This window comes from Acanthaster planci, linkage group LG04, assembly GCF_054643075.1.
Source record: "Acanthaster planci isolate LZ-2023a linkage group LG04, COTS_SCS, whole genome shotgun sequence".
Taxonomy (NCBI): Eukaryota; Metazoa; Echinodermata; class Asteroidea; order Valvatida; family Acanthasteridae; genus Acanthaster; species Acanthaster planci.
In genome coordinates, this window is record NC_141780.1 from 6,020,027 (window position 1) to 6,047,986 (window position 27,960).

Sequence of the window (27,960 nt, forward strand, 5' to 3'; positions counted from 1 at the left end):
CTTTTTCAAAAGATACTGTAGAAGGGGGCACTTTTAATGCTAATGAGCTGGTCAGAAATTCTCACTTGAATTAGTGGTCTGCACCCCAAAATTTGATACAGTTTTCACCAGTTTTTACGAGACCAACGTTAGACAGTTACCGAGAGTAGTTTTGCCAAAGAAGTAAGCATTCATTTGACTCGTCATTTAAAGGATTTCTTGAGATTTAAGGACGAAATTTAGTATAGTGTTTAACGTTAGATTTGCATGTAGGTAGTGGAACTGTGTATATTTTGTAAGACATGAAGCCAATTTAAGTGGATATAAATACCCATATAGGTTCACGCTTTAGAACACTAAGATTGAGTAAGACTTCTGAATTACATTAGTTGTTTACTAAAGTTATATGACATACATAGCTTAGTCTTTAATTTCCGGATTTGGTAGAGTTTTCAAGTTAAAAGTGTTAGTCACGGTGAATTATTTACTTAAAAGAAAAGCTGCTTGCTTATTGGTGTGCACAATAATGAATTAGCAAAATAAAAATCTAGTTCAGAATTTTGTTGTGTACAGGACAATGTAATAATCAAGTTGTCTCTTTTGGATGTCGTCATACATTTGCTATGAATTGGACATATTATCATAAAAGCAAAACCATAGCAAAACATCCTTTGAAATAGTAAAACAAAAATTGAAAATGAAGATTAACTAAGACACGAAGGTGCAATTTGAAGTTTGTGTTAAAAAATCCAATGCAATAACGGCTTTTACATCTTTAGAACCCCGCAGACTAAAGGCCGTTCCTGATTGCGTGAACGATGCATCTCTAAAACTATTGATTTTAGCCACTTTGTCCTTATTACTAAGGTAATGCAGCCCAACTGTAAACAAAATAGTTGACCACAAACAAAGTACATCAAAACGCGGTATCGAAAAGCTTCAAAGATTGAAAACCCAAGCTAAACGGGCAAACTACTACACGCCATTAAATCTACAAAGGGCGGAATCTTGAAATTCCAATCTACAAAGGGCGGAATCTTGAAATTCCAATAGCTTGGGAAAATATCTCTAATTGTTCATACATCACTGCAATAATCTGTATCAGTACATTGTTTGTCCTGATGATTGATTTTGTATGAAAAAGAAATCATAGCCTTTTTGAGAGGATTAGGTTATTCCTATGGGAGTTTACTTTTTTCCAACTACGGCGTGATCGTTCGGTTCCATGTTTTAGGCAAAAGATTTTGAGTAGAAGACAAAAGCTGCAATGAATTCATCCGTTCATTTTCGAATACTTTGTGAAATACTCTTTAGTTTCTGCTCTGACGACAGGCCACAATCTGCCTTGAGCAGAAGTACCCCCTCATTGATAAAAAAGAGCCATTTTGGTGGGGAGTGTTCGTTTTGTTGGCAGCGATGCGACTGCAACGCTTGCTTTTCGTAGTCGTTCGTGAACCGACGATATGCTCTTTCCACAAAAGAGCCCCCGTTGCTAGGAAATTGCGCCCTCTCTTGGTCCAGCTCAGGACCCATTTGCTAACCATGCACCACCTGGCAAAAATGGCAAATTTGACGTGGCAAAAGGAAAGGTCCGTCAATGGGCCTGGACTCATGCTCGGAATCTACTCTGATTTGGTAGTTGCATTAATGAACTGAAATTTAGTGGCGGGGAAATGCGTTCGAGAGCACCTTGGTGGCGCTTGTAATGCACTGTTTACTACGACTGGGCGGTAACGGCACTGCGTCTCATCTTCATTTCACACCCCTTCAGAGAGTACCGACTTCCTTTCCAGGACACCCACTGTATCCCCTAGATACAGTAGTCACCAACGTCTGGGCTACTGTGGCTACTCAAGTTGCTGTTGACCTTCCTCGATAGCTTCGTCAGCACCACACTTTCAATGATCTTAGTCCACGTTTCTGAATAAAACATTATACAGACGCTATTATCATTGTGGCCATGTCTTTTCTTCCACTCTGTATGGCCACGCACATAATTTCTCATCAGATCGGCATGTAATATTAGCAAGCACGTAATAATGATTGATGTGTGGTATCTTATACTGGATTTAGAAATGATTATTAGAAAAATCCAAATTTGAGCAAGAAAGGCTAAAACATTGTTGTGGCTGACGTTGTGGCTGATGTTATTTATTTCCTGGAGACAATGCTGATAATTGGTCGCAACGCTCTTTCTAATTACATTTGATGAAAAAAAACTAAACCAAACCAAAACACTGTTCTTCAACAGTATACTCTTAGCGAAAACGCAAAGTGAGAAAGAATGCATGAAAAAGAACAACAGAAACAAGACCTGCTACCTATTCGCCCTTTGCACGCTGCCACCCTAGGCATGCAGAGCCTCGGTCTGGTAGCTTTACACAATGATTCCCATGTATGTTGCTCAGTAATTGTGCGCATGCTGCGTTAGTTCTTCTACCATGTATCTACCATACGATTGGACAATATATCAAAGCTATGTTAACGCAATTCTGACGCAATTGTAAGTTGCTCTACATCAAATACGGGACCATAGAAACAGTGCAAAATCAGACGAAAGTAGCGCCGCCTATTGTCTCTCGTGAAGAGGTTAACCTCCGTTTCTTCACCGAAAATTCAAGATTATGGCAAGAAGGTCACTTTTCGTTTCAATTTTATGGGGGTTAGCCACAATTTTTTTTAATTCGCCTTTCCCCAAAGACACCTGCAAAATAGTCATAAAACTGCACCCTGTATTCGCTCAGCTCTGAATGTAGCCACCCGCAATTTAGTAAACCATTTATTTTAAGGGACACCACATGAAACACTCCTGTTTAGCGCGGAAAAAAATCGCAGAAAATGTTGAGGGTTGAAGGATCTAAGCCTGGTTACAATGTTTACTCCCAAAACTCATAAAAAACTTTGTCAAATGCAGGAAAATAACAGCTTGTAAGTTCTGTCTCTTTGTACGCGGGACTCATACCTACGACTATAAAGGCGTATAATTAAAAGCGAAAATCGTTACTACTATACATATGAATTAATATTAATGAATTTCAGGCAAAATACTACTCACATTTTCTAAGTACAAATAAACAAACTATTCATAAATAATTGACAAAGGTACACTACATATTCTTCACGTCTCCATAGTGACACCACAGAACAACTACTGCGTCGATGCTTTACCTAAATATTGTGAGCACATTCTCTTAAACCACTCTGTACAGCAGAACTCTCCTAGTCTCCATGGACGTAGATGACTCTTCCAAAGTAGAAAAAATAGCGGAGTAATGATATTCGGCTTTCATTTTCACAAATTAAGAAAAACAAGCTTTCGTCCAACTAGGTTGGCAAGCAAAGTGCATTAATGATCTCATAAGTATTCATGTTTTGGGAAAATAAGTGATCATTTTTCAGCTTGTTAAACAACCACGATATGACCTTCATTTACAACTCGCATTGCAAGCAACTGTCAACAAATGAGATCAGAAAATTTCCGACCTAAATCAATCCGTCTGGCAAATACTCAGTTATAAACGTGATAAATCGAAATGTCAAAAGCTATGTTATTCCTAAGCAGTGTTAACTATATATGCTAAGCAATTTCAGTTTTATGCTTATGATACCAAAAATATGTAATGATACAGTAGAAATACAAAACCAGGTTTGGTTTATAGAATTTATCTGACTCTCAAACAAGTTAAAGTTTCGAAACAATTCAGAAAATAACAAATCTATAGGTTATACCTGTTTCTGTTTGAGTTTATTACGTGCAACTTGTAAAATTGGTGAATTTTGCTCGAAAAAATGTTTTTAGGTACAACAAATTTTATCGACAACCTAACAAATCAAGAAAATTTATATATAACATTTTCTCACATTCAATTTCAAAACTTGAACAAGATATGAATTGATAATTATAACAGGCAATCTATACTTTACTACAAGGAGACTAACACAGACGAAAAATTTGTTTTTAGTGCGTTTGTAATTTAAGAGGCCTCGAGCATCCATTATACGTGTCTAAGCTATTGTGCGGCGTTTTCCAACTTGCTATATAGCCACTACGTCATGTGCATCTTTTTGTGACGGAAATGTTAAGTAACTAACATCAGAAAATTCCCAAGAAAAAAGAATAAGGCCAGGTAAATGTTTCAATACTCTGTAATTTCGGAAACGTATATTAATTGGTTATAAAAATTTCTGTTCCAATCATTTTCTTACCAGAAAACTTCAGTCATACAATTTAAAACAACGTGTACTGATAAATCCAAGTTATAATTCCAGTTATTGACGTTTTATGCTTGACCATCGGCACAAAGTTAAAAATACTATGAAAGACAATTCTTCAGATTTTACCATACCTTAACACGTTACCAATGGGGAATTACTAACAATAAGCCAAGGCATCCGCGACGGTATCCGGCGTATCAAGCGCATTTTGTATTTTTGCACAATGAAATGATTCTTTGCAAGGCATCTTAATACTGGAAGGAACAAGTTATTACTACCAATGTGAATTTCAATTGAGTTTCGGTCTTTCCTGTCCTTTAAGTAAATAAAGACTGAGAATAAGTAATCTTGCCCATGAAATCAACTTTTCTAACATGAAGCGTGCAGTTGCATAAATTTCTGCAGGAAATTTGACGGAGGATTGGGGATATGGAAAGGTGGGGAGGGTGACTTTCCCGTCCATTAAAATATGAAAAATGGGGTGAGGTTGACACCATTTGACTCTATCTAGAGGTCGGTGTTCATGATACGGATATTCATCAGTAAAATGTATTAGGAATAGCACATTCAAAAGGCTTTTTAAATCCCCCTTTTTAAAGTGTTATGGAATGCATTTTAGTCTTTGGAAATCTGAAAAATTCTCCCCAACCCCCCTTGAGTTTTTGCTCCACCCGGGATTACGCTCATGGAAATGGGTATTTAGAAAGTTACTTGATATCTAAAAATACCCCAAAATACGGTTGATTTCAGTAACGTACGTCTGACATTATCACAAAAGATAGAAAGTAGTTAACATTTCATAGATTGCACAAACATTTCAATCAAGTATACAACTTAATAACATTCTATTCCATCCACTACATAGTAACACCAAGTTGAAATTAGACTGATAAAGGCTTAACTCAGGAGCTGATTTGGGTCAGGGTGGCTGTCCCCCCTTTGGCTCCTACGCAAAAATTAAAAAAAAGGTGTTGTCGAAGAAAAAGAAAGCCTGGCAAATAAGGGAAAACATTTCATTGTACACACAGGATGTATGTCTGCCCAACTGCGTAACTTGCTCAGCTGCAGGCAGACCCATGTCGCTGCAGCTTGAAATACAATCATGCAAGGAGGGGGAGAGAACGCCCATACCCTGCAAAGGAAATACGAAATCTGCACTCGCACATCTCTAACACGTTACTAGCTACAAACCATACAGATGAGACTTAGGAACATGAGTTCATAATTAAGAACATTACAAGGACAGCCTGTCATTTAGCTCAGAAAATAAAAGCGTCAGGCAGTGCGAGCAACATGACTGATTATTCCAGCTCATTTTACTTGAACTCTCTTCCCATTTTGTAGTCATTCTTAATAAACGTATTCTACGTTAATTATGAGAATTTTTGCGCATGTAATAAAGCAACTTACTGGGACCACGTGATTGAGATGATAGTGACTGTTCTTGGTCAGGCTAGACAGTCACAACCTCAGGGATAAAATTGGTTAATATGGTAACATAAAGTAAAGTATAAATAGTAAGAATACTGAATTAATGTTTGTGTATGTGAACTGTGGAGATTATTCTCTGACTGGTATAGTAATATTTTCTTCAGGAAACACATTAATTCCATATTTTGCAGGACTTGTAATTTTATTGGAGTAAAATTTGGGACAACAAAAGACACAAAACTAGGACAGCAAAATGTAATTGAAAATTTATGTGGGACTTTGAAAACTATGATATTGCAGAGGTCTTTCTAACTTGACCATTATCTTACCAGTGTTTCAATAAACGGCCATTTTGTGCTGGAACCTACACGGAACATTCTTATTTTGCAACAAGTAGTCAGGACTCTGGCTACTTGTCAGACAATCAATATAAAGCCCCACTATTTAGAAATTAAAATCTCATCATTTCACGCGAAATACCTGCAGGCTGCCATGGATGCCCACAATTTTCCATAAATGCACGGGAAATTATAGGCACGTGAACCGCTTGCCAAAAATTTGATTAACTTGCTTTTTACATTCGTAATGACGGTGAAGTACATGTTACGGGAAACCATGACATTATTGGCTGCAGTTCATTTCCTCTTAATTGGAATTTTTCATTTCTTTTGGACATGTATTCTAATGTCCAACGGGCTGTAGCTCATTTGAGGTTGAGCTACTTTCACCACCCATACCACGTCCACCACTCCCACCATTTCCACCACCGTTTTAAGGCCTACATCTCATCTTCATTTCACACCCTTTCAGAGAGTAACTTTCCCCTTTCCAGGAGACCCACTGTATCCCCTGGTAGTCACTGACATTTGGGCTGCTGTGGTACAAGCCGTTCAAGTTGCTCTCGATATTGTTGTCTTTACATTTCTTGTACCACCAGCCCCCCTGGAACATTGCAGCGCAGTTTTTACTTTCAGAGTCATCGTTGTCGCGGTCCTTAGTCGAGAATTTTTGGTCGCCGTGGAGTGAATCACCTACAAGAGGGAAAGCATCATCAGGTTTTTAATAAAGTCCCGTTTTATGGGGGAAAACCCATGAAATCAAGACCGGTATTTTCTCTTCATTGCCACAAGTTTTGTCTCTCCTCCTGCTTAAAGGCAGTGTAGACCATTTGCAAAGTCTCAAAAGCGGGACCGCCGAATTACCTGCATCTTTAAATGTCAGTGTCAGGCAAACTGTGAAATTTCGTATAGCACCTGCTAACGGGGGCATAAAAATGTGTGTTATGTATCTACCTGTTAGAGGAGTCTATTTTAGACCAAAAAGTCTCTGGTCAGGGGCTGGCTCCAAAAAGGGAGCCAGCCCCTTTTATTTATTTTTTGTTTATTTATTTAATTTTAATATTTCCCATTTGAAATGATGCACAAGCACATGTGCTTGTACGCACGTTTCGCCGCCAACACTGAAATAGACTGACCCCCCTCACTAGTTACTTTTAAAAGCGTTTATTTACATCCATAAAGGCCAAAAAAGCCTCCGGTTTCTGCTCAGTGTGCGCGTCGCCTAGACCTGCGCGTCTGCAAACCAAAAAAGTTTTTATTTGGTATAATAAGATGTCTAAAAGTTGCCAAACCTGCTTGATCGACTGGAATCCTGCTTTTGCGTAATTTTAACGCATTAACGCATTCAAGATGGGGTGCGGTTGAGTAAAGGAGTCCCTCTAGGCCCCATACATTTAGTCGGGCACTCTTTTTACACGTGGGAACCAGACAAACGAGGTGGTCTTATGTCCTTATGTGCACCCACAAGCTGAAAACGCTTCTAAACAGTAAATAGTGAGAGGGCCATTCTATTTCAGTGTTAGTAGCGGTGGTAAGTTACTAAACGTGCACATGTATATAAACAAGCGTACTTCATTTCTAGAAAAAAAGTTGGTCTCCCCGAGTCGCCGCACCACTTTTGAAGCCAGTCCCTAACCAGAAACCAGAGACTTCCATTTCCATTGCTGCAATATTGCCTTGTACGATCTGTTCACCTTATATTGTAACTGAGTATTAAACCACGTGTACATGTATTTGTAAATTTAAATCAGGACTGACGTCCATTCGGCCAAAAGGCTTAATTTTGTATACTTTCAACTGGGTTTCCCATAATCGCACCCTCGGTTGTGCAACTTTATCTCTGACGTCTACCTTTGGAAAGCATATAGGGGCAATCACTGTGGATTTTTCTCCACGAGAAAGAATTGTGCAATACTTGTAAGTGTATAAACCACTGCAAAAGAGCCACTGTCCCGGCATACCCAACCTTGTTTGTACTATGGTAAATTTGGATGTTTATACCCAACGTGGAAAATGCAGGGTAATAGGCATGATAACGTTCGCTGTGAATTTCTGCTTCCACTCCACTTTACAAATAATCCTCCTGCAATGTTGGATATTAATTTAATAGCTGAGTAGATCATGTTGAGCATTATATCGTCAATAGTTGAGTTTGCCTGATTTTTGGAACGTTGCTATCGGATCGCTTTGGTCTTGCACTTTGACACTTTGAAAGGGCATTTCACAATCTCAGTTTTTGACGCAAAAGAAATTAAGGCGGAATGAGAAGAATGTTCAGACTTGGGGTATTCAATAGCACTCAAACAAGGAGACAATAAAAAAACCATAAATATGCCGTTGTCATGTAAGAATCTGGGAAAACTTGGCCTCTGAGATTCGAGTCATGGATATCCTCCATACTGTTTCTTTCCTTTACCCATTACGCTACGCAAGACGGCGGAACCGGCTTTTCTCCTTTCTTTTAGCCCGTCACCCTGCGTAAAGGCGGCTTTCCGTATATGTACTTTGTTGGGTAGCCTACGATGCGTTCAAAAAATCGCCTCCACTGCAACACCCGTGGACGTTGTGTTGGCGCAAGTGTTACGTGCATCTGGAAAGGCGGCTTAATGCTGCTGAATCTATTACTTGAGACAGCTGCCAATCGTTTCGTATTGACGGCAAGTTTCACACAGTGTCATTTCGGATTAAAAGCCTGGATTACAAACAGCGGAGGGTAATCGTGTATGGACTAGCCTTAAGTGTTCTTTTAGCAGCTTTTATTTTTGTTATTTGTGTTCGCGTGAAAAATGAAGCTGGTGAAGAGCAAAGGTAGCGAGGCATCATTCGTGCGATTGGGTAAATATCAGGAAAATTAGGTTCACAGCGTCCAAAATGTAATAAGTAATACTGTTGAGTTCAGTTATTTTAAAAGAGGTAGAAATTGATAATGCACGCATGGAAAACGCAAGCTAAAGTTTGGCTAAGGTTTGTACGCAAACATTCAAGTGCCGACGCGCGCTATGAAGCACGTTTGTCACTTGAGTACAGCCTCATTATTAATTCCTTTGCTGATTTTGGTAAGTAGTTTATATTGCAATTAAACCTTTAAATGAAATATACAGCTGCTTACAAAATGTTCACACTTCGAAACCTCAATTCAATGGGGGAGGGGGTAGTCTGGGTAAATACCATGTTACAGCCCGAACATTCTAACTTTAACTGTCCGTGTAGTTTGGAGAATTTTTTAAGAAAGCAGTGTAGTTAGACCAGGCGTAATTATGAGGTCGTTGTAGAAGAAAAATGGGCTAAAGGGAAGGTTGCATCATATGGTGCACTTCTTAAGGGAGCTGTTACATACCTGCATGTCCTGCAACTTTATGGAAACCGTGGAAATCAAGCTTGTACTGTTTATTCTCTGACTCTATTCTAAAGTCCTCATAACGAACCGTGGCATTCTGTCCATCGAACGCCCTCAGAGTAATGACCAGCTCCCATTTGCCAGTACGAGTCAGATCATACAGCTTCTCGTTGCCCAGCCAGAACTCCCCGGTCAGATCGCCGAAACCCTCGGCGTACTCCTGCCAAGTGCGGTTGAAGCTAACGGAACCGTTGATGCGTCGTTGAAACACCTGCGAGTGCGGAAGAGTTGCAAAAAAGTCGTGGATACTTTTTTGTGCTTTGAGATGCGAATGCTGATCATTAAATCGTCACAGTAGGTTCAGTTTGATAGTTTGCGAAGGGCTTATAAGTTTAGCCTCGTTGTTTGTCGAATTCGTTGTCAGAAACAGGGAAAAAAATTCGCATTTTCTGGAATAAATGGATCACAGCCTTGCAAAATTTTCGCTTTACTTTTGCCTTCTGCCACTACGTTTTGCATTTAAATGAACAAGGTCTTTCTTTTTAGTAAATTCTGACTCAGTGAGGGAAGACGCGTAATTGTGTTCTTGCCCTCCGTAAACAAAGTGTAAAACAACCAGCAAGCTTCAAAATATAGAATTTTTAAATATTGTTCACCGTTAACAAGGTTGCAGGTGCTCCTCCTGCGTTTTGGGAAACACACTGCCGTATTTTACCATTCATTCAAAACGTTTGGATGAAAACCGTTCACCTGACTCAAAGTGAAGTTTATTGGATGGTGTCGAGGAACCAAATAACCATGGCTAGATGCATCCACATTTGAACTAGGTGGAAAAGGTAAAAGGTGGCACGTCTTGACTCAGAATCAACCGATTCCCTCCTACAGTGGTCAATGCTTTTTCAATTTATTATTAATTTTTTTGAGGGGGGTGGAGATTTAAAAAAATCTCTGTCAGAGAAGGCATCTGAATTTACCCCCAACAACGAGAAAACCAAACAAATAAAACAAAGTGTTATTAAGGCATACGTCAAAGTTTTTCCCTTTTAAAACTGGTTTACAGTGATTCTTTCTTCAATGGAAATTCGGCCCCTTATTATTGTCTGCCCAATAAATGACAGAACATTGTGTAATTATTTCAGTAAGGGAAAGACACTCACTATATAGCCGGCATCAGACTCCATACTGCAGTAGACCTGCATGGTCTCACCGTTATGCTGAATGGTGTATACATCGCTAGTGCTTATACCAGCATCCAAGATCTCCTGACAATTTGCCGCAGGCTCCGTCAGCTCTGGCGCCTTCGTTGTTTCGTGGAGAGTCGATACGAAAAGTGTCGAATCTGCTTCTGTGATTAAAGTGGTGACTTCAGAAGTCGACTCCCGCGCACGGGTGGTGACTTTAGTTGTCAATCCTTTTTCACCCGTGGTCACTTTAGGCGTCGATTTAGGAACCCTTGTGCTTACCTGTAACGTCGATTCTGTGAAGGAAAAAGTAACAGAATAGTTCAGATGTGCCTATGCTCTCTGAGCTTTGTTGACAAAACTCATAAGATCAGTCTTTCGTATAAATAAACGAGTTCAGGCTTGCAATGAAGCGAAATATCGCCCTAAAGGCTTTCTCGGATACAGGTCAATTTTAGCCACGAGGCTGACATCTTGCCGCCAGATATAGTTTGAAAAGGAAAACTGCTAATTCACTGACCGTGATGTGAACGCTTTTTTACTTGAAAGTGACACCTTGCATCTGCAAAATGTTATGAAATGTCTCCGAAATATCTCTTGAGCGAGTGATATGTAAGACGTTAAAAATCACCTTTTCTGATGCGAGGAAACTGGCTCTTATATAAAAATTGCAAGAGTTGGCCTCAGACGACGGAGATAATGAGAGGTTATAAAAGCAATACATTTTCTAATCTAAAAAATATTTAGCACAGTGAGCTTTCCTCTAGAATGTGACTGGATCCTGCCATTACGATGTGCGTACCGCTGCTTCATCAGGCGCAACATAGGAAGGGTCACGTGAGCACTCTCAGTAAGTTTTGTCCCCTCAACAAAATTTCAGCTCCAAGGACACGCCCCTGAATTCTAAAGTGTCCCTCTGCAGACCTCACCTCGCGGATTTGAAGTCGAAGTTCTCTCTGGTTTGTTCGTAGTGCAATGGAAATGCTCACGCAGTCCGTCTGCAGAGATCTTTTGCAGGTCGCCTATGCCGACATAGACCGTTCCTCGCGGTCTCGGCGGAGCGTAGGTATTGTGACCACCCAGTCTGACCTCGGCGCAGGTACACGGATCCCCCGGCGGAATGACGAATTTGACCCTGCCGCCGTCACCAGGGTCGGGCTCCGTACCGAGAACACAGACTCTTGCAGAAACCGAGGTTGTTGCTACGTTTAAAAAAAGGGAACAAACAGGTATAACCCACCCAAACATACATTTTAAAGAAAATTTGTGATGACCATGCTATTTGTAGTGTTTATGGAGAAGAGGAACGAAACTTCATCGGACTCATGCCATTAAAACCTAAAAGAAACGAGTGGGAAGGGGGGCGGAGTCCGCCCCCCCTTGGATTTCCCTTGATTGTGAAATTGTATGAAAAAGACCAGTCTGTTTATATTTAAAAAGATACACAATTTATTACAGTCTTGTGTGTTTTGCCGTTTATACCGGGCTCTAAATAAACGTGAACCAAATTTGGCCTTCGAACATCAGCAAACGGCTAGACTAAATGGAGAATTGTTTCTTAATCACACAGTTGCATGCATACATTAAAATTCCTAGAGCAACTTGCAGCACAATTAAGACCATAGCTTCTCTAGGGAACGATATAAGTACAGCTATAATGTGGGTTCATGTCGCAATACATTAACAACAAACAACAGACAACAATGACAGCAACGTCAATAATGCCAACACCAACAAGCACCTCCTTGAGCATGGGTAGAACGTTACTGATTCATGGCTACGTTTAAAAAACTTCTCGATAATGTTTATCTGTTGAACTGAGCAATCTACTTTGTCAATTAGTCGGTATATAAACACGGTAAGTTTTTCTGATGGAAAAGCTAAGCAATTGATTTTTTTCAAAAGCCCCAGGACTTCAATGGGTGTGCAGTGTTTATAAATATACGACTTGCAAGTCAAAAATGGCAGAACACTCAGTGAGAAAGAAAATAAGTAAGGAAAGTAAAAATTTTGTCTTATTAAAATGAACTGAAATCCCACCACATTCAATGGCAGAAATACCAATATTACATGCAGTATTCAACATAATATGTTACTCATTCATAAAAAATGGCAACAAAGCATCCTTTCACTTTTCTTCCTTTACGACGTGTATTAAACTTGAAAAAAAAAACCTGACATTTCCAAAAGCTCAAAATTTGAAAAAGGCAGTGACTTTCAATTTTGTACACATCCTTTGTCACCCTTTCACAGCATAAAACCTTAACCATACCAATGTGTTTGTCAGGTGCCATTGCTGGTTTTTTTTCTGTCAAAACAGTAAATTGAGTGTTTCGTCATATTTTATAATACCTGCGAAATGATGGGCTGTCATTTATAATTCATTGACGCCGATATGCACACAAAGGAACAAAGCCATTAAATATCGTCTTTTATTCTTTCTCTCTCTTTTTTACATTATCAGCAATCAATTATAATTTCATAACTAACTTAGCTGCTTCCTGACATCAACGCCATGAGCCAAAAAAAATTGAAAATACATTGTTGAATGGATTGAATGGATCTGTAGCGCGCAACGAGCCCACTGAGAAATAGCATTTCACAAAATTTACTTCAATTGGCTGAATCCATGGAGAGTCGTGGGGATATGCCCCTCTCCCTGTTTGTTTGAAATGCAAAGCCAGAAGGTAATTATTTTCATTCTTCCTATAATGAACGTATAAATCTCAATCCTCAATAAAATAAACTCAAGTAAGGAAAGGCCTTAAAAATTACATAAGGAATTCCAATTTTTGTAGGCTCCCCGTCCGTAAAAGTTCCCCCGAAAATATGGTCCAAAATCTGCTCTTCAGTCGGTCACTGTTTAAATAAGAACAATTTTGTAGATTAACTGCAAGAGTTGATTACAATGCTTCAATTTTGTAAAATGAAAGGTAGGTTTAATTTGATTTTATAGGTGTGGACTTGCAAGGTACGTGCCTTACGGAGAAAACACTTCAAAGGAGTTGATACCAATGTTCCCTCTGTTATCCTTCTTGGGTACAGACTTTTATCACCGGGGAGCCATCTTGCTTTTCCGCGATTCAAACCAATATAACCAAACTGACGCTAGAAGAAGAATAGTCTGTTTCCTTTAGTCAATATGTGACGTTGTATTACTATTCTAACGTGTCCACGGGGAAGAAGATTAAACATGGGTCGTCTTGGCAAAAGACTAAATAAAAACCTTTTAACATGGGAATTTCAGGGGGAGAGGTCTGACGTCGTGAACGAAAACCGAAAATATGAGTGCGCAAACGCTCCACTCGGATGCAATTCGTGATAGCCAAAATTAATATTACGCTGTTCAATACATATACATGTTGTGAGATTTTTCAAATGGCATCAAGTGTTAGTTCAGGTGTCAGTGATGATTTGGTCAAAGTTATAAAGCTATCATTATCAAGTGACCTTGAAAATCACTTCTCAGTGAATACAACGCCGACATGTGCCTTTGTGTTTGAACATTTTTAAATACTCCGATCAAGAAAGTTGATCAATTCTTATTATTCTTAGCAAGATTTTTTTCCTTTCCTTTAGCTTTCCTTCAGTAACCACGTCCATTTTATAAAGAAGGCACAGTTATGTAGAGATTTCTTTGGATTGATCAGCTACAAAAGCAAAGTTGTTTTCAGGAAAAGATAAATTAGTAAGAAGTGGAATTAAATACTTCACAGAAGCAAGCATAATAAACTTTCGACTACAATAGATGAGTATTTTAGTAATACATAATGCATGCCTTGTTTTTGCAATACTAAGCTTTGATCGGGGAAATCAGTGGTTTGTTGTCTATAATTGTGTTGGCGTATTGGTGTTTCCCTCGCCTTTTGTCTCTGTGGCATGGTTTCGATTCCCGTTTGGCGCGTGTATATTTCGGGCAAATTGTACAAGAAAAAGCAAGATAATTAATCCATTTTGTTTTGTGCGTGTACAGTCACGAATGTTTTGCAGGAGCGCATCGTAGACGATATACCATGTCATTTCTGCCCATAACTGTGCAAAATGGAGGTGTTTTGTTAATGTGAAGCGCCCATTTTAGTATAAAAAAAACTTACAGTGTCCATTATGCCGTTTTCATGCATAGCAACTAGGGAAATGTTAAATGATTAGTACTTGTATCTGTTTTTAGAAACTTTTGAGAAATGACAGGTACATCTCGGCAGTATTCTCTCTTGATTTCCAAAAGGGGCCAACCTGACTATGTAATAATTACTTTTTGCCGTGACATTTTTGTAATTCCGCATTCCCATATTAAACTTATGGCCAACGAGGTACGGATTAACTAAAATGACAACATTAAGTTTCAGTCAGATCAAAATTAAATCTAACATGGGTTACCGTGGGGGGAAACTGATCGGGCTTAGCACCTTTTGGGGCGACAAGGGGGTGATACCAAATGTTTGACTGATTTTACATCCATTGAATTCTCGGTGTTATTTTCTGTTGTTGAGATTCCAGCAACTAAGGCTTGTTCGTTTCTTATGAGTCTATGTCATCATTTTCCTGCTTGGGTCTTTCGGGCAGACCGGTCTGGCCAGTGATGGATCAACCATTCACAAAAAAGCGGCGATTGCAACGCATTTGTTGCAGCGTTGGGGTGACCCAAGAGGATGTGGGGTGTATCTTTTGTGAGAATTTCTCTTTGAAAATATTAAATTATTCTGTAGTTGAAAGCAAACGAAATTTGTTGTTATAACATATGAAAATGTATTTCCATCAATGAAATAGGGAGGGGATTGCCGCCCGACCGTGCCACTCTTGGATCTGTTACTGTTGAATCATCAATAATAAACATTCACTGTACACCTCACAGCTTTTATACTGAGATCACTGAGAAGAAATGGACCCGACCCGGTTGGGATCAGTTTCATTGTCGAAAATTTAGGATATCAAGATTATGAAGGAAAATAAATCAGCATCCATTCTTTGCTCACTGTATTAAAACCAAGAAAATTGCCTTGTGGGTTCTGCACTCAGGAAAATGAAGAAAAAAAAACGTGGTGAGGAAAAAAACCCAAAAGTTATGCGGTGTTGACCAAGCATTCAGGCGCACGGACTCCTGAAATTCGCAAGGAATCGCAGTTACCGGCTTCCATATAGGACTCTTCTGGGTCTCGGGGTTCCCGGCCCACCGTACTTCCTCCCTGCCCATCCATTTAACCCCAAAAGGGTTCGAGCGACCATGCAAGGGAGGAACGAGACAGGCCCCTAAGCCCTGGCCGCCGAGTCGGCCATACGTCTCGAACCTGTACTAAGGCGCTCACCTGGACTTCACGGACAGTCCCAGCAGAAGAGCTTACCCGGTAGGCTAAGGTACTGTTGGTATTTGACGGGGTGAATTAGAGTCTCTTATAGCTACTGACTGACAGCAAGCGTTGGGAAAATAAAAAGCCACCACTGGGATTCGAACCCACCGTCTAACGATCTGATAACCGCGAGCTTAACCGCTTGGCCATTTCAGAGATAGTGCTTTGGTGTTCATGTCCCAGATAACATAATCATTAACCTTACTGCACAGAATGTTGCTGTGTAAAGACTAAATGGTTAATTAAAACGTTAAAATAGTGCATCACGTAGCAAAAATACACATTCGCACACACACAATGGTCATCAACATTAAATGTTCTCCCCAACAGCTTCTCTTTACTATTTTTAAATAAACGCGCATCAGTATGGGCAAGACCCCGGACAACGTCAATACACCTGTCTACATATCCAAACTCTTTCGTAGTTTGATGTGAATGACAAGCCATTTCTGCCAGGGAACATTTTCTCTCGTTTCCTATACAAGCATAAAATGACAGCCGAATCAGGAACCCAATAGTTCTGCTAAATAACAATGTGTTTTGTGGCAGATCTGATGGGTGGTGTTGGCCTATAGCTCTTCAGACACATTGTCCAGTAAAGAGAACCTCTTTACAGCAAATTCCTTCTCTGTAAACATGTGGTTAGACAAGAACTTTTCCTGTAATATTATCATTCCTTTTCTCTATGGTAGACCTAGAGTTGTCGCATTTTCAGTTGTTTGAAACGTTGATGTGAATACATCAGTGTGTTCTTTGTATTTAGTACTTGCATTTTCTCATCAGTCACTTTTTTACCGTTCAGTGTTACATTGAGGCTTTCTTCCCGGGATAGCGTCACAGTTGCGTCACAAATATGGATATACTTGTTAGCATGAAAACGCAAAAAGGCAATAAATGATTGCAGCTATCCTTTCAATAAAAAACTTGCAAATTCACAGTGTCAAGATGTAAATCGGATGAAGATGGAATTTGGGTTGTCCGTGAATATTCACACTTTTTGTTTTATCATATGATTACGTCATCCTTTATGCCATTTCATATATGTCAATCTGAGTACAAGCCAGTGTTCGAGCATAGAGCATGTAGCTCTATGGTTCGAGCAAAGGTTTTGATTCTCAAGGTCAAGACTCTGACCCACAAACCTTCAGGCCAAGGCTTAAACCTTAAGGTCAAGGCCCTGCCTGCAGTGTAAAGATAAAAGCTGTCACGTTATAACGGATAATGACTTAAGTATCGTCGAATTGGCAGATATTTCCAATGCTAGCCTATTCGTTATTTTACTACAGTAATATAAAATCTGTAATGACATAAGTACAACGGCCTTGCATAACGTGTGTTCAAGATAAGAAGAGGGCGTGGAAAGTGAGAAATTCTAATCAGCATAACATCAGTTCGATTCCCGAGCGCTGTATTCTCAGAGTCTTGATCCCCATTCCACACCATAGATCAGAATGATGGTGTTCTAGAATCCTGGCCAAAATTATCGGGACACATATCAATTGACATACACGTGTAGTTACCCTCCCCAGGTCCCCCAATCCCCGCTCAATGTTGTCATCTCGAGCTGGAGCGCAGGTCACGCATCGACACCTAACATTGAGAGGGGGCCAGGGCCCAACGGGATTTAGCCAGGATTGTAGGTTTCACCCAGGACATTCATTTGGGGCTTTCGTCCCACCACTAAAACTATAACTCCATCTCTCTGCCTTTTTTATACAGGTTTGCGACCCACAGCGTCCACAGCGCTTTTGCGGAATCCTATACCAGCAACAGTAAAGCAAGGTGGTGCCTAATTCCTCTACCCAGATTTTTTTCAGAATGAAACAAAACAAAAACATATTATTAGCTTCATTGGTATCACGAGTTTGTAGTCCTGGGCACATAACAGGAATGGTAAACGCCACTTACAGCCATGAGGAGTAGTCTTAAATCCAAGAAAATGTTCGCAGCACGTGAGAGTACGCTTGGAATAGAATACGTCAACCCGTTACATTTTCACAAAATTAATGCGTGTGATCAAAGGCGTACCGGTACTTACCAGCAGCGATGATAATTACTCCCAGTGCAGATAACATCTTGGTGGGCTCCACAGACATCACGTCAGCTAAGCCTCTAAAAGATATAAGCACCAAACGATTCAATTAAAAAATACAAAGTTGATGGAAATTGAAGCAATTTCAGACTTTCAACAAACCCAGTTAGTTTTCAGGAGAAAATCTGGGCCAACCTCCTTAGAATAACGACGTTTCTCTCCACGCTTTCTGCTTTGCCGTATCAGTTACAATCAATGCAGCGTAACGCAATTCAATGCAACTCCCAAATCTTACCCAAGTCCATGGACCTGTCGTCACACCGCTTTTTGTCGCAGGGCGCCCCTTTTGATTTCAAAGATTCTCATGCTGGCATGGGCGTAATTACCTGTACAGTGGCACACACTACGTAAAACAGGGCACCAGTGATTCCATAGGGCAAGGAACAGAGTGATTCACATCTAACTTCTGGTTGACCTGTTCTCAAGTTATTCATGTCCCTGGAGCTGTGCTTTCTTTGCTTTTACTTTATTTCTTTTACTTTACTTTATTTTTGAGCAAGAAGGTTCAAATTCGTAAACAATCAACAGTCAACAACGGGCAAACATGTTACATGGGCAGAATATACAAATCGGTGAATAAAAGCAACTCTGATTTACTCGCCCAATGTGTTTGCATAGGGCCGGTGTTCACGTTTAAAGCAATTTATTATGCAGATTAGGTACTACTGTAAAAACCTTCCGACCAAGGTGGATCAAAGTCCTTTTGAAAGAAACGGAGTTCATGTGCTCATCCGAAATGCCAGGGAATGAATCGGCTAGTAGTAGACCAGTGTCGATGATCATTTCACCTCAGTGTTATTTAGTTGGTTTCGTTTTGCAACTTAATTTGAATTTCTGTCCCTAATTGATGGCTATGCGGGATGTAGATTTGGTATGGTTTAGTGTAATTTAACCAAAGGACTGAATTTTTACTAGAACATAACAGTCTTAAACTTAATGCAGAACATAGGAATAGTATACTCAAGTACATACACACTGAATACACTATTACTATTTCAGCAAACAATTCCTTCCCGAGGCCAAAACATGAGGCTCTATAGAATACGGGCGCTTCACAATAGTGCGCCCCCAGGAGTGTGCAACGCGTTGGCCAATCACAGTGCGCGAAATTTGTCGACCCAATGCGCGTTTGAAAAGAATGCTCTAAAAACTCGGACTGCACTGATTATGGTACGCAGTATAGTATAGCATAGTAATGATAGCTTGCGTAGTTATGATTATGTCATTAATCTCACACTTGTCGCTGCGATGCTGTGAGTCGATAATGATATTCAACGATGTCTCGTTACCCTGACAACCATCTTTACACAAAACGCTTCTTATCCGTCCACCGAAAGGCCAATAACCATGGGTCATTAATGATTGAGTTTTAGCCAATATAGGCCTACAAACATCATTATATCGCAGTTGGGTAATAGCGGAACCGTGCGATGAATTTCTACTCTTCTTCAATGTATGAAGACTGCATGGAACCGTTTTTAGGTGACGAGAACTGAAAAGTGCATTTCTGAAACCTCCAAAATTGACCAAGCACATACGGACAAGTGAGGGCGGTTTTTGCCGTGATGTAAGCCCAGGAAGACACTGCTCAGTTTGCATGTTTTTATGTTTAAATTGTGATCTCGAAATTTACTGTGTGAAAACATTTCTGAGAAAAGATTGTTCACTGGCTTTATTGCCATAAACTTACGCAACAATAAATTGTGGTTTGGTGTTTATTTTTATGGTGTCGTTCCGTACAAAATCCAAGGTAACTTCCCACAGCAACGACGTAAAACACAGTAACGACGTAAAGATTTAAAAAAAAAATCAGCCAGAGCCAAAACCATATACATGTACTGGGTTACGGGACGTAGAACATTCTAGTTCAAAGGATTAAAAAATTCGGCTAGGGACAACAGGGTTCTTATTACTATTCTTAATTCTAAAAATTTTACACATTCTGTTTCCTATCCAAGGGTTCCGGAAGCGCGCCATCAGGGATCAACTTTCAGGATCTGGAATGAAAAGTTGCATTTCGGACTCTTTCCGAAATTGTCATGTCACAGAAATAGCCATAGGATTGGTACGAACATGCACGCTGAAATTCTAACTTCCAAACTTCTCCCCAGATTGTTAGATTAACGAGATGAATTGAGAGCAGAAAGAGCGGTTTTTAGGTAAAGTTTGAGTTTCCTCTATTGTGATTTAGCATTCACTTTCTATATTGTTTTAAATGGCCATTCTGAAACTTTTCAGTTTGTTCCTTATTTGTGTTAATACTACAAAGCGACCTAAGAGAATAAAAGGGGATAGTTTTCAGCAGCCTTCACATAATCCGACGTTAACTTACCGATTCGGATGGACGTTGTAGGAGCGCGGTACGCAGAGAGAAGGGAGACAGCCGATACAGTCCGTCTGAGCCAATGATATTTTGGCGGTCAAATTCAACGATGAGCCCCTAAAAAATAATGGGCGACAAAGGCCTGCCAGCACATAGACCAGTGATTTCAGCCGGAAGAACAAAAAAGCATTTTAACACATATCACTGGACCTGTTGAATGAGTCTGGCCGTTAAATTTTCATTTCGGCCTTGCATACAGATGAACCAGGCAGGACTGTCTCCATGGCAAAATGTTACAACATAACAAAGGTTCTACATTCATGCCACGGGTGTACATAATACGGGGCGAAAAGATGAATGGGCCCACATGTGCGCACTCCAATTGCTTCGCCTGCTGTTAAACATGCAATAACTCATATGGTTTGGTTCATTGTGAAACATAATAGGAGCTTCCAAAGGCTATATTCTATATCGAGCGACTTTCTTTTCCTTTACCCGGTTCGTGATGGCGTGCATGTGAACACGAGGTACTTTTTGGAGATCACTCCCTTTTGGAAAAAATCAGGGCCACAAAAGGAAAAAAAAAATCCCACTCTCTTTAAAATGAAATTTAGAGGTACATGTAGTACTTTTTCCGAAATGCTAGCGCTTTCACTCGGCCATGAAAACAGACACATCATGCAATGTTACGCTATTCGTAATTGCATGGACAATGAAAAGGCGTTCAGATGACTGTATAATAATACGATCCTTCTTCCCAGTGTCAAACACCCTTCTCCCAGTGTTAAACTCTTCTTCTTACTGACAAAGTGCAGTCAAAAATAAAATGGATATGGCAGTAGTGTAAAATTGCTCTACAGGCCTATGGGAGCAATACTTTTTAGCTGTTTCAAATAAATTAACCGTACCGTATACATGTACAATTTTGACAACGAAATCCTTTATTTCTTTCCCTCAAGTAAACAGAAAGTGGATCCTGGAGAGAAAACAAAATTACAAGTTATGTGGTACCGACCAAGCATTTAGGCGAACGGACTCCTGGTATTTTTTGCAATGTACAGGCAGTTATCGTCAAATCTGCTTCGCTTTCACGATCTGCTGCAGAATAAACCAGCCTTATTATTCGAGATAATTTCTCCACAGAAAATTTACAGTGGCACGAGAAAGTTAAATGATTATTAGGCACTGTTATTTAAATCTTACGTTCAAAGTTTTTTTTTTAAAAGTCCAAACACTTGGTATGAATAAGTTTAATTCCACGTTCATTGCTAAATCACTACTACACGCAATTAAGTCTACCAACAGCGGTATCTTGAAATTCCAAAAGCTTGGGAAAGTATCACTAATTGTTCATAAGTCAATATTGCGTCTAAGTACGTTGCTTGTCCTGATGGAATAGACGTCTCACTTTATTTTTGCGTGTGAAAAAAGAAACCATAGCCTTTTTGAGAGGATTGAATTATTCCTATGGGAGTCCATTTTTTTTAACCACGACTTGATCGTTTCGGTTCCATGTTTAGGATGCCGATTTTGGAGATTTCTGGGTCTTTAAAATCCGATCTTTTTCCTGTGAACTCCTAGCCACAAGAGGGAGCGCTACACTTCCCATTCTGTGTATTATAAGCACATTAGATGAGAGCCGTTTTCTTTGAGTAGGGCCTACAAATTTTATCATCATCCTGCGCGGGCTTAGCATGGTTTCTTTCTTTCTGCAACATTGAAATCCGAATCCTACAGACCTTTCTTTTGTGTGCAAACATTAAAATTTTGGAGTGGGCGACAAAAGCTTGAACTGTATTCATTCGTTTATTTTCGAACACTTTGTGACGACAGGCCACAATCTGCCTGAGCAGAAGCACCCCCTCATCGATTGACGGGGAGTGTTCATTTTGTTGGCAGCGATAAGACTGCAACGCTAGCGTTTCTTTGTCGTTCGTAAACCAACGATGTGTACTTTCCACCAAGGGGCCGAAGGAGCCTTCGTTGGCAGGAAATTGCGCCCTCTCTTGGTCAAACTCAGGACCCATTTTGCTAGCCATGCACCAACTGGCAAAAACGGCAAATTTGACGTGGAAAAAGGAAAGGTCCGTCTATGGGCCTGGACTCATGCTTGGAATCTGCTCTGATTAGGTTGCTGCATTAATGAACTGAAATTTAGTGGCGGGGAAATTCTTTCGAGAGCATCTTGAGGGCGCTTGTAATGTGCTGTTAACTACTACTGGGTAGCAACGACATTACGTCTCATCTTCATTTCACACCCCTTCAGAGAGTACCGTCTTCCCTTCCAGGACACCCACTGTATCCCCTGGTAGTCATCAACGACTGGGCTACTGTGGTAGACGCCGTTCAAGTTGCTGTCGACCCGGTTGCATTTTTTGAACCACCAGCCCGAGCGGAACACCTGGCCGCAGTTCAGGCCTCCCGAGTTGTCGTTGTCCTGGTTGCTCGTTGTGAACGATCTCAAATGCAAGGCTGTGAGAGAGTCTCCTACGATGGAAAGAAGGACCGTTATGTTGTCTGGGTTGCAAAAGAAGTTTTCGCTTGTGATCGTGGCCCATGTCTGTTTGTAGGCTTTTAGTCATCTGATAATTCTTGTCAAGTTTGGGTGCTGGTTCTTTCTTGTGTTGTATTGCTTTGGCAGGAGGATTAAATAGTCCCTCTCGAGCCCACGACAAGTCCTTTCACTAGACCACGCGTATCACTGTGATGGACTTCAACATTGCCATTTAGTTCTCGTTCAAATTAAAAATGCCACTTGTGAATGCTTTAAGCATGGCCTCGCAGAAAAAGGCAAAAGTAACTGCAAACAGGGCAGCGAGAAAGTTAGTGTTAAAATGCAACTTATATTTCAAGTTTAGTCTATAAACCCCTTTGAATATACTGTAAGTTCATGGGAAACCATTTTTATCCCATGCGCTCCGATGGAACAAAAGAGGGCGCGCGTACACGCAGAACGCAAGCAAGAAACTGCTTGGAAAACTTCCAACCATCTCTCTTTATTTTGCCGCTTGGGGGTGCACTTCAGCTCGAGGCTGATAGGGTGTGTTTTTTTCGCCTGAGTTAGCACAATCTTTCTTTTTCTGTTGCCACCCAAGGTTGCTGGTCCAAAAGTCTACTTTTGCTAGGATGCCGCAGCTGTTGTGGTTGCCACTCTAGTCGTCAGTATCGTTGTTGCATCAAGCCAGCAAAAGGGCGACCGACACCGTCTTTACTCACCCGCCTGCCCAGCTCCGGAGTCGAAGTCGCTGGCGTCCAGGTCGTATGTGGCTCCGGTTATACTGAACCCACCGTAGTGCACCCGCGCCTCTTGGTTGTCGAAGGAGGTCAGCGTGACCACTAGCTCCCAAGACTCGGAGGCGGGCTCCGTCAGAGTCCGCAGCTTCTCGTTGCCCAGCCAGAACTCCCTGGTCAGATCGCCGAAACCGTCTGCGTATTCCTGCCAGTTGCGGTGGAAACTGATGGAGCCGTCGACGCGCCGTTGCAACACCTGGGAAAGCCAGCAGAATACCACAAGGATTTTAAGTGCCAGATGGGGATATTAAGGCGACCGGGCGGATATGTGGCCGAAGATGGGCTTGGAGGACCAAGGGAAAGGGTGAGAAGAGCTGTCCTCCAAGTTCTAGCCATTCTCTGTCAAAGTTTACAATGGTCGCCAAATAGTTGACTGATACTCTTACATACAAAATAAAAGCTGCAGCCAAAGTAAGAAAGTGTCCTGCCAAACGCGAGGAAGACGATTAAAACTGGTCGCCTCTGTCAGCGAAGCAAGTTTGAATGATGACCTCCAGATAGAGAAAGAGAGGGGGGTGTCTTCATTCTAAAAGAGCATTCTCAGATTCAAAGGTGTTTTCCGTCAGTTTGCAGCTCTGTAAACATACCAATTTGATTGCTAGCATAACCAAATAATGCGCACGTTTGCAAAGAATTTGCGCGAAACACTCACTGATCTCTTTGCACACTTGTCAACGGTGCCCAAGAGCAGATCCAGAATCGAAAGTTTTGGACGGAGGCAAAGTTTTTTGGAAGGAAGCAAAACCCTTTTCTGAAGGTTGGGGCTAAATTCTGGGTCTTTTTACTCCCCTTTTGAAAGGGGTGGGTATAACGGACTTCGTTAAGGTGGTTAAAGAATTGAAAAATACATGTACTCGATGAACTTACTATGTAACCGCGTCCCGACTCCATACTGCAGTAGACTTGCATGTTTTGACCTTCATGTTGAATGGTATACACACCGCTGGTTGTATGACCGGCATCCAACACCTCCTGGCAATCTGCCGCTGGCTGTGACGCCGTCGTGGTAGAACCGGGAGTCGACTCCGAGTCAGTTGTCGTCACCTCTGGAGTCGACCTTAGGCCTGTTGTTTTGAGCACTGCTGTGGACACTCGGGCAGCTGTGGTGACTCCTGGCGACGTACCTGCAGCACCTGTAATTTGAAGTGTCCACACAGACGAACAATTTGCCTGCCCTGTTTAATAGTGGCAGACAGCGGATACAAAATACACACTGTAGAAAATGCACGCGGCTTATAATTAACAATAAAGGTAACATCCTCTTTGAAAAAAACAAGAAAGAAGTTGGTCGTTAGAACCAATATTTGCCAAAACCAGTGTATTACTTCTACAGAGACCCATGGTTAAGGCCAATGCGTTGGTTCCAAAGGCCGACCTGTTTAGGTGAGTAGTCCTGTGAGTAGTACCACTTCCGTGGCAGGAATAGGTAGACCCTAAAAAAGTTACCACAATGAACTCATACTAAAAGTTTTACAGTGAAAAACTGGAATGCCGGGCAAAATTTTTATTATTTTTCAATAATATTGAAAATACTGACACTTTTGTTTTAATAAGTGAGACTTTGTAAATGATCTTGAGCTAGCCTGTGATACTGCAAAGGAAACAAATATCGTTCCAAACAACCCGGGCCGGAAGTCCGGTAGAGATATAAATAAACCAAGTCCGAGGGACCTCAATATACCATCCAGAATTTGCCAAATATCCCTCGAGCTGTGAAAAGGCACTTAGGGCCCATTTACAGGTAAGCGAGTTTAGTATGCCATTACAGAAAGTGGAATAATTTATATCACAAAAACGGCATGAGGAGTCTCCAAAAATAACAACAGTGCTATATGTCATCCAAAGTACGCGTACGACGACGAAGCTCTCAACCAAACCACTCAACCTGTGACGTCACACTTAACGAGTCCACTAATAGAATACAGAAGCGTGTCGCGACCAACGCGGAAAAAATATTTTATCTCGTTTAAACGACTTAGTTATCTCGTTTAGTTGCATGAATGTCGTTTACACGAGTTAAAGTCGTTTAAACGAGAGAATAGGTCGTTTTTACGAGATATATTTTTTTGCGTTAGCAGCAATACGCCTCCGTAATAGAATGTGCTATCTCATCGCGATATCTTTCACATATAGCTGAGGTTTTGAAATCGCCATTCCGCACGAATACAGAACACTATTTCATCTCGCGGAAATGTTCATACGGAAGTGTATAAGGGCCACTTGCATAAATTTCCTTTTCGAGATATTATTTCGCTGCGACGAGTTACTATGTCGCTGCGGCGTTTAGTATATATTTCTCAAAACTGAACAAAATCTTATAGATGTTATTTCTTATTTTAGATTCCGAATCGAGTGAATTTTTAAAAGAGCGAATGAATTTTATATAGGCCTACGCAACGTAATCTCTAGGATTGAATGAATCCTAAAGTTCAAAATTCTTTAAAAAGAGAACAAAAACTTTACAATGTAAACATTTGTGTTGAAATTTAAACATTTTTTTACATCGTGACGGCTTATGTGTTTACGGAATTCTCACTTTATCCGAATTAAGAAAGCATCCAAATTGAGAACGCATCCAAAGCCGCGTATAAAAAGTATTCGATCATTTAGACGGTATTCTGCGAAAGCCTCAAAGTGACTTGAGCATATTTGTTGAAAAAGGGAAGCATAATTTTCCTTGATTGATTTAACAAAGTTTTCACAAGTTGCTTTTATAAGTGGTTGCTTATTTGTTTGGATTTATGTTAATTTGGATGCTCTCTCATTTAGGATGGCATGAGATTTTGAGTAAAATGCGTGCACCGAATAGTTGCTTTACTTTTAAAAAGTGTTCCCATGCATTTCCAAAATACGTTGTCTATTCTGTACAAAATATTTTATTTGATCAGAAAATAAGTGTGGGCTTTAATCATTCGTTCCAATCTTGAAAAATTTAGGCTTTGTAAAAGTTGACGGTCTTTGAAATTCCTTGGAATCTTGAAAATAAGCTGCGTCAGTGAAAATTCATTCACTCTTTAGAACTTCATTCCAATCTAGAAAATGTATTAGATCCTTAAAATTTCGTTCTGCTTTTGAAAAAGCTACTCCAAATTTCTAAAATACGATTTTTTAAAAATGACATTCGCTTTAAAACACGTTCAATTAAAAAAAACTGCTTTCCATTTATCAAAACATGTTCCAATCTTTCCTTCCCTAGTTCTGCTTTGCAATTGGGGAGTACTCCGACCGATATAACCTAGACAGTTCACAAAAGTCTCGGTACAGACGCGGCCGGAAATGCCCGAACATTACCGATACCATCCGAATGGTCTTTATCTTCTCCCTTTACTCATTTGACCACCAATTTTATTCATTTTAACCTTTGTAACAATTTTTACAATTTTGAAAGTATTGACTTTAAACTGAATATGGACAGGATAAGTTCGGAATAGTTCGACTATTCCCGGAAATCTGGAGGAGTGTTGGTCACGTGGACATTGGGTGATACAGGACCCTTGATTAGACGAGTAGTCGGAATCATTTGGGTCTGGTATCCAGACTGGGTCTTAAGATGCAGCGAGTTGAACTAGTTTTAGCTAACTCGCCGCGACGAGATAGTAAGTCGCCGCGACTAGATAGTATCTCGAAAAATGGCCCATATACGCTTCCGTATGTTCACACTCAGAGCAGCCAAAGAATCTGCTGCCAGTCGGCGGTCTCTTAGGTATGACGCCACGAACTTACTGGCATGATGGGTCCAGTCCACTAATTCAAGCCCCATTGAAAACAGTGTAAAATCAGCCCCGTTCAGGGCCCAATAGCATGCACGCCAACATCCCTGAGATTTCTGAAACACAAATGAAATTCTTGTCTGGTCACTTATCTTTCAATTTCTTTTCAATTTTTTGTGGGTTAACCAATTACATTTTTAATTATTCCCACAAAACAAAATCACCCCCCCAAAAGTGATTTTTCCGCAGTCTGATTGCAGCCATTTTTCAAGTGGCAACCCTCAACTTTCTCGGACACTTAGGACCATTTTTCAACCGTAGTTTTCATCCCTTCTGCCCTCATATGAAAGCTCAACGACCCAGGGAGTTGATCCTGGCAACGATTTACATAATCTCACAATTTTGGGGGCCAAACAATCTCCTTTTTCAAAAGATACTGTGGGGGAGGCACTTTTAATGCTAATGAGCTGGTCAGAAATTCTCACTTGAATTAGTGGTCTGCACCCTGATATTGCGCGCATCGTAGTGCCTTCAATTCGTCCTGCGGGCGCTGTTGTTTGTATGGGGAGTAGGTAATTGGCATCCTGAGCGGTTTCCGCTTTCTGTTTAAATGGAAAATATCACCCCGCATATATCATTTCTTGCCACTGCATCCAGTCAACGCCCATATAAATAAATGGACCCTTATAGTTAAGGCCACTTACAGAAGCATATTTAA

At 40.5% G+C, this 27,960-nt stretch overlaps 1 protein-coding gene across 1 annotated transcript in view; it reads right to left on the reverse strand.

Moving 5' to 3' along the window:
* Window positions 1-2,131: 2,131 nt before the first annotated feature.
* LOC110974279 (uncharacterized) overlaps window positions 2,132-27,960 on the reverse strand; it is a 30,756-nt gene continuing 4,927 nt past the window's right edge. The window contains exons 4-13 of the mRNA XM_087135436.1: window positions 24,400-24,665; window positions 23,458-23,728; window positions 22,458-22,728; window positions 22,196-22,287; window positions 20,251-20,434; window positions 17,865-17,938; window positions 11,411-11,683; window positions 10,458-10,777; window positions 9,301-9,571; window positions 2,132-6,656 (exon numbers count right to left, since the gene is read on the reverse strand). Of these exons, the coding sequence (XP_086991562.1) occupies window positions 6,397-6,656; window positions 9,301-9,571; window positions 10,458-10,777; window positions 11,411-11,683; window positions 17,865-17,938; window positions 20,251-20,434; window positions 22,196-22,287; window positions 22,458-22,728; window positions 23,458-23,728; window positions 24,400-24,665 (2,282 nt within the window). The 3' untranslated portion in view covers window positions 2,132-6,396. The remainder of the gene's footprint in view (window positions 6,657-9,300; window positions 9,572-10,457; window positions 10,778-11,410; window positions 11,684-17,864; window positions 17,939-20,250; window positions 20,435-22,195; window positions 22,288-22,457; window positions 22,729-23,457; window positions 23,729-24,399; window positions 24,666-27,960) is intronic.